At 41.6% G+C, this 8,061-nt stretch overlaps 1 protein-coding gene across 1 annotated transcript; it reads left to right on the top strand.

Annotated features, from left to right (window-relative positions):
* The first annotated feature begins 3,379 nt into the window (after window positions 1-3,379).
* Window positions 3,380-6,742, top strand: LOC147979727 (uncharacterized). Its single transcript, XM_087547143.1, has 2 exons — window positions 3,380-3,615; window positions 6,154-6,742. The coding sequence occupies exons 1-2, from the start codon at window positions 3,480-3,482 to the stop codon at window positions 6,462-6,464; spliced, it is 447 nt and encodes a 148-aa protein (XP_087403269.1). The 5' UTR covers window positions 3,380-3,479; the 3' UTR covers window positions 6,465-6,742.
* The last annotated feature ends 1,319 nt before the right edge of the window (window positions 6,743-8,061 follow it).

The raw sequence follows: 8,061 nt of genomic DNA, 5'->3' as shown, positions 1-8,061 counted from the left end.
TAACCCCCCAGCAGCAATCGTCGTGCATGCATTTTTCCTCATTCTATTTCAAGGGTTTTCATTCGTACTGCCCAAAGTGCGAGGACACTTTAGGTTCTTGCGTCCACATAGAGATGGGCGATTCCTTCATTCTCACCCTAGTAGAGAGCTTCAGACTTCACACAACATGTTCACAGAATCGCCTCTCTTTGCGCTAGAGGGTTAGGGTTTTTGAACAAGTTGTGGACTATTTTTTCTTACTACTAATCTGGATGTAATGCAATTGATGTGAAATTAAACATTCGATGATTGATTGAGAACTACATACTTTTACTTTAGTGCAAATTTGAAATATTGGTTACTCAACAAATATTCCCAATATACTATTGCTACATTTGGATAAAAGGTACCATGCACACTATTGACGTAAAATAGGAAATTCTTGCTATATTAGGAAAACTATTGATGTAATGTTCTTCCCATAACACTCATATTTGCACAACAAGATAAAATTAGAAAAAAATATTTCTACATTTCCCTTTCACACAATGATATATTAGCATATGAAATAATGCTCATATTTGGTAAAAATATATCTCTTAGTATTAGCATAACACATTTTGTGTAAATCAATAAATTATTTGTTAATATTTTTGTCATTTCAATGACACATGATCTCTTAATATTGGGATGGAAAATAAAACATTTATTACTATTTCTTTCTTTTCAAGAACATATTATCTATCCCAATTTCTGCACAATTTGTGAAACAAATAATGTCCTAAGGAATATATGTTTTGATATTACTTCCCGCAGCACATCCCTTGCTCTACAAGAATATTTGTGCTAAAAAGTTTAGTGTTGCCACAAATGAAGACCCTAGTATTGAGGTCACATTGCAAATAGACATAGATTTAAGTTTCGAGTGTGGATCAATAATGAAAAACATGTTCACTCCTTTATTGATGGGATGAGGATAGTCTTACATGACTTAATCACTACAAGTTAGTACACAAATGTTACTGGATATACAAAGCATGGTCTTATTATCTATGTGTGACTGTGTACCACATTGGGGTCACTCACCAAGTCGATTCCCGGCCTGATGGGTCGGCCTGAGGACCCCCATGTCGATTCGCCAGTGGGCCACGTCAAGGTGGCCCCATGGCGTACAGAAGGAAGCCTCCCGAAGATTTGGCGTATACTCTAAAATGTTTAGCGATCATTTACAACATGTTCTCCTTAATACGTAACCAACTAGGTTGTAGCCCCAGACACCCCCCAGTACCTATATAAACCGGGGTAGGGCTTGTAGGCTACACACAACGATTTTATGGTAGATCATCTATAGTTTGTACTTCATCCCAAAGCAATACAACACAAGTAAGACATTGAGTTTTTTTCTTTAACGAGAGCCCAAACATGAATAAAAGACATTGGCAAAAAAAGTCCCACAACCCGTAAGGCCACACGGGGCCCTAGATCGGCCTGTTTAGTTAATCTATCATGCCCGCCACAAATACAAAGCCCACATGCGGGCATGACACAACCAGCTTATAAACGAATCTTCCACATGCTGTCCCGTGCCAGGCCTGTTTACGGACGAGCTGGGCCGCCATGCCTAGCTCACGGCCCGACTCAACCCGTTAGCTATCTTTGGTTTCACCCATCCAAAATCAACCATGATGAACGGCGAGCGAATTCTCAAAAAGAAAAAAGAAAAAAGAAAAAAAGATGAACGGCGAGCGTTAAAGCCATGCGAAGGAGAGAAGAGTAAAAAGCCTTCACGCAGTCGTCTCGGTCTCACCGCCGCCAACACCGTTGCCGTCGCCCCGGCCACCGCGATATTCCCGTGACCTCGTCGCGATGGCCACTCCCAGCAAGCCCGACCCGGCCGCTGTGCCGCCGAAAGCGCCGCAGCCACCAGTGAAGGGGGCCATCATGCGCTGCGTCTTCCCCTTCCTCCTCGCCACCAACATCTTCACCGGAGGTGAGAGAGGCGCCCACAAATATTCCCAATATACTATTGCTACATTTGGATAAAAGGTACCATGCACACTATTGACGTAAAATAGGAAATTCTTGCTATATTAGGAAAACTATTGATGTAATGTTCTTCCCATAACACTCATATTTGCACAACAAGATAAAATTAGAAAAAAATATTTCCACATTTCCCTTTCACACAATGATATATTAGCATATGAAATAATGCTCATATTTGGTAAAAAAAATTATCTCTTAGTATTGGCATAACACATTTTGTGGAAATCAATAAATTATTTGTTAATATTTTTGTCCTTTCAATGACACATGATCTCTTAATATTGGGATGGCAAATAAAATATTTCTTACTATTTCTTTCTTTTCAAAAACATATTATCTATCCCAATTTCTGCACAATTTGTGAAACAAATAATGTCCTAAGGAATATATGTTTTGATATTACTTCCCGCAGCACATTCCTTGCTCTGCAAGAATATTTGTGCTAAAAAGTTTAGTGTTGCCACAAATGAAGACCCTAGTATTGAGGTCACATTGCAAATAGACATAGATTTAAGTTCCAAGTGTGGATCAATAATGAAAAACATGCTCACTCCTTTATTGATGTGATGGGGATAGTCTTACATGACTTAGTCACTGCAAGTTGGTACACAAATGTTACTAGATATACAAAGCATGGTCTTATTATCTATGTGTGACTGTGTATCACATTGGGGTCATTCACCAAGTCGATTCCCGGCCTGATGGGTCGGCCTGAGGACCCTCATGTCGATTCGCCAGTGGGCCACGTCAAGGTGGCCCCATGGCGTACAGAAGGAAGCCTCCCGAAGACTTGACGTATACTCTAAAATGTTTAGAGATCATTTACAGCATGTTCTCCTTAATACGTAACCGACTAGGTTGTAGCCCCAAACACCCCCTCCCCCCATACCTATATAAACCGGGGTAGGGCTTGTAGACTACACAACGATTTTATGGTGGATCATCTATAGTTTATACTTCATCCCAAATCAATACAAAACAAGTAAGACATTGAGTTTTTATCTTTAACCAGAGCCTAGACATGAATAAAAGACATTGACAAAGAAAGTCCCACAACCTGTAAGGCCACACGGGCCCCTAGATCGGCTTGTTTAGTTAATCTATCATGCCCGTCACAAAGACGAGGCGGGCATGACACAACCAGCTTATAAACGAATCTTCCATATGATGTGCCGTGCCAGACCCGTTTACGGGCAAGCTGGGCCGCCGTGCCTAGCTCACGGCCCGGCTCGACCCGTTGGCTATCTTTGGTTTCACCATCCAAAATCAACCATGATGAACGGCGAGCGAATTCTCAAAAAGGAAAAAGAAAAAAGAAAAAAAATGAACGGCGAGCGTTAAAGCCATGTTCGGAGAGAAGAGTAAAAAGCCTTCACGCAGTCGTCTCGGTCTCACCGCCGCCAACACCCTTGCCGTCGCCCCGGACACCGCGATATTCCCGTGACCTCGTCGCGATGGCCACTCCCGGCAAGCCCGACCCGGCCGCTGTGCCGCCGAAAGCGCCGCAGCCGCAGCCGCAGCCACCGGTGAAGGGGGCCATCATGCGCCGCGTCTTCCCCTTCCTCCTCGCCACCAACATCTTCATCGGAGGTGAGAGAGGCCCCCCCCCCCCCCCCCCCCCCCCCCCCCGCGTACTCGATCTCTTGCATTTTCCATTTGTGCCACAATGTGTCGTTGACCTCGCTACGGTTCGTTCAGTCTCAGTTGCTACTCTGCTAGTCTCTCTGCTTAGGGTTCTTGGTGCTCTTCGCTGTGTAGATTGGCTTGGGAAAGACTAAATCTTGATAGGTCGCAGTGAATTCTACTTGTTAGCTACTAGAAACGATAAGGTGTGGTCTGTGCCGGCGAAGTAGCTCTAACTCTCTTGCGTGTCCTTAATTATTGTGCATCTGGGCCATCCCAGTTTGCTTCTAGTGTTTCCTTAACCAAAATACACATATGAAGTTTTACGCCTGCTATTTATCTTGAATTAGGTGTGATAATCAAAATTATAACAAGATGTGCTTACTCTATTGTTTGGTAGGAAAGTAATACGTAGGTGAGAATGAGATGAACTCTACTTACAGAATGGTGAGACTCCAGGGATCTGATCCACGTCGCATTTATTTTATAAAGATAAACCCATATCTGTATCACGGACTTTGCCTTTTTCACGGGTGGCAGGACATATAAGGAAAGTACTGTAGCATACATGTTCATGATTTGACAATTATGTGGTAAGAAAGTACAGAATGATCGATAGGAACTTTCAGGGTTTTTCCCCTCTGTCTTGGAAATAGAAACCCATAGCATCGCAAGGATTACTTGGTTGCAGAATAGAAACAGAATACGCTGATAGGCTACAGTTTGTTAGGGGGCAAGAGAGAAAAGATGTGGTACAATATAGGCAAAAAAATCAGTTTTGCTTAAATTTGTTGAGAATTTGCAAATTTCCAGTTTATGGTAGCTACAACATTGCCGCTACTAGTATATCATTTAGAGCACAGAGCTGTTGTACCTTTCACCCGTGGCTGGATATATTTCTCTTAAAGCAAGGTACTGTAGCGTACATGGTCATGATTTTCGAAATGCTGCATCATTCCATGTATACAAGGCCTATTAATATTGTCCCAAGTTTGACCTAGTTTATGAACAAAGAATCAACATTTACAATACACAATACATAGATTATGGAAATATATTTCTTGATAGATCAAGTGATATTCATTTTATGGTTTAGATGTTGATATTTGTTTCTATAAGTTTGGTCAAACTTAGAAATGTTTTGACTTAAGACAGGATTAATAGGTATAAGTGGAAGGAGGGAGTATGTGGTAAGAAAGCGCAAAACAGTCGTTAGCAACCTTCAGGGCTTTCCCCCCTTGTTTTGGATAAGAAATCCATAGCATTGCAAGGTGGTACAAGATAGGCAATTATTATTTTAGTTTTGGTTAATTCTATTGAGAATTTGCAAATTTCCAATTTATGCCAGCTACAACATTGCCAACAAGCACAGTGCTGTCGTTACCTTTTTTAGTTGTGGCATGATATATTTTCTCTTAAAAGTAATGAACATACTGTAGCATACACACTGAAAAAAATAGCACACTATGGCGTGCTAGGAATGGCTCGCTAAATAAAGCAGTGTACAATGTCTCGCTAATAGAATGCTATAGTGCGATATAGCATGCTAATAGCGGGATTTATGGCTGGCGCTATTTTGCTATAGCATGCTATTTTTTCATTGAGGATACATGATCACGATTTGAAAAATACTCCTTCCATGTATACATGCGTATTTCTGTCGTTTTAAAAAATTATCTACGTCGACAATACACAATAAATACATTATGGAAACATATTTCATCACAGATGTAGTTATATTAATTTTGTATTCTAGATATTGATATTTGTTTCTATAAACTTGGTCAATCTTAAAATCTTTGACTTAAGACAAGATTAAATGAGGGATGTAGTATGTGGTAAGAAAGTGCAAAACAAATTATTTCTGTTTCGATCAAAACACAAAACAATTGGTAGCAACCTTCAGGTGTTTTCCCTTCTATTTTCGAAACAGAAACCCATAGCTTTGCAAGGATTACTGTGGTTGCAGCAGAGAAACATAATGCATTGAGTAGGCTGCAGTTTGTTTTGGTTACAAGAGAGAAAATATGTGGTAAAGGAGGCAAAACTAAAATTGAGTTTTGGCTAAGTCTATTGAGAACTTGCACATTTCCAGTTTATGGCCACTATGCCACAACATTGCCACTACTACATCATTATTTAGTGCTGTTGCTACTGTTCAGTTGGCTCATGCCTGTGAAGGCCCACTGATAACCAAATGCCGCTCCTAAGGCAAGTATTAGTTGAGCTTGCTATATGATACATACATACATACTAATTTTCTGTTGAAGGTATTTTTGTCATTGCACTCCCATCATTTTCTCTTTTATGTGCCTTGGTCACGATTTCACTTAATAATTCAAGGACCTAGTTTATACCGAGGTGCGCTAAAGAACTTACCGTAGTCAATCCATGTAGGTATGCCTTCTGCATTATGATTGAAACTGGTGCACGGTATGGTTTACTATTGTTCTATCTGATGTTTACCCACATCTTTCAGTAAGTTGACATCCTTGTAACATGCAGTTTATGTATTTGCAAAGACCTACAAACGAGACCAGGACAAGAAAAATGCTGAGACCGCAGCAGCAGCAGCAGCTGCAGCAGCATTGTCAGCCCCACCTGTTGCAGTTGCTAAGCCTGCAGAGCCTGCTCCTCCGCCGAAAAGAGTACTCCCACCTTTATCCGAAGATGAGCAGCGCCAGGTCTACAAGTGGATGCTGGAAGAGAAGCGGAAGAGCAAACCACGTGACGCTGCTGAGAAGAACAAAATCAATGAGGAGAAGGCTCTTCTCAAGGAGATCATCAGGGCAGACTCTCTCCCTCGTTTGTGGTGATTTCATCAGTTCTCCTGCTGGCCTTGGATGTTTTTTTTTCTCCCCCTGCAATTCCAGTAAGGGTATATTTTATTGTCAATCTAGCGCTGTTAGCTGGCACAAATAGTATGGCTTGGCGTGCTGATACGTCGACATTTCGTAGCCAAATTTTTTGAGTAACTCCAGTCTCTAGGAAACGGTTCCTTTTAGATGCAAAATTATGATGGTGGAGTCTATTCTGGAGATATTCTCACGCACAGTAAATGATTGCTCCAAAACCAAGGGGCTGTTTTTGTTCGCGTAGCCTGTCTGGAGATGTGCGCGGTGTGGTGTTTTGTTGGTATCTAAGACTCACCTTCAGCCTTCAGGCCTCTGGATTTTGTTGCAATAATCAACGTTTATATAGTATGATGACCCGTTGAGCATGCATTGAGCTCCTTTTACCTTGTGTACAAAGTTCATTAAACGTGCAGCTCATGGATATTTTATTTTTATTTTTGAGCGTTATTTTTTTAATGAAAATAGGCATGCAAGTGTGTGTTGTTTATGTGCTTCTTATTTTTCTAAAAATGAAAAGGTGGGTTTTGCGCCTTCCTAAACAACACAAGTTTAATAACTAATAAAGCTGCTATTTTTTGAGTAAAATAAAGCTGTTTTTGTAAGCATAAACATATACTCACTCCGTCCGGAAATACTTGTCGGAGGAATGGATATAGTTTTCTTTTAGAACCAACTTGTGGTTGGATGATTAGGAGGAGAGCTCATTTGGTTGACTTGGGCGCATCGTTGACCCACTAGTAGTGTTCACACCCTACACATCTGCTTTCGTTTTTTGAGACTCGCGCTTTAGCCTTGGGCCATCGGGTTGATTCTCTTTCCTCAGGATCATTGTGGTTTGTGGCCATCGAAATTCATAGCCGCCGAAGATTGTGAGTGGCATGCTCGCTATGCTTTAGGACTTTTATGTGGGTGTGGTGTCTGTCTTTGCCTATTTTGATAGTGGGGAGATCTTTAGTCCTTTGTTGCACATAGGAATTTGCATTGGATGACGTGTGTCCCCGGATCATCCCTTCACGAGGAGACCTTTAGTTAGTGACATCCTTCTTGGCTTAGCATAAGGGTTTTGGGGGCATGCTCTATTGTAGGGTGCCGCTTAATTGTGGCGGAGATCTAGATTGTGATACTGATATGAGATATATTGATGTGAATGGCCCTTGGAGGATTTTTAGGATATCCATCGAATTCTCAAGTTTGTGAGAAAGGAGGATACATGCCTTGCCTATGCGTTTTTTTAGGGGCTCAAGCATAGAACATATAGAGCTTGTCACTGTTCCAGGCATGGCTGAGATGACCTTGCATGTTGGCGAGGCGATATGCCTAGTATGGTGGAGATGTGGTATGTCGTCCCACTTGGTTTGTATCTTTCCTTGAAGCTTGAGGTTGAGAACCTTCTTGAGGACGAGGTCTCCTTGGAGGAAAGCTCGTGGCCTCACTCGAGAGTTGTAGAAGCGTGTAGCGCTCTACTTGTAAGCGGCGTGCTTTACCAAGGCTTTGTTGTGAGCAATCTTGGTTAGGTGGAGCTCGTCTTGGCAAGTTGTTGTTCAACTCGTGATTTGGA

Source organism: Triticum urartu, chromosome 3A (assembly GCF_056163025.1).
Source record: "Triticum urartu cultivar PI428250 chromosome 3A, HENAU_Tu73, whole genome shotgun sequence".
NCBI lineage: Eukaryota > Viridiplantae > Streptophyta > Magnoliopsida > Poales > Poaceae > Triticum > Triticum urartu.
The sequence above is the reverse complement of the archived record's forward strand: the minus strand, read 5'-3'. Positions and strand labels throughout refer to the sequence as shown.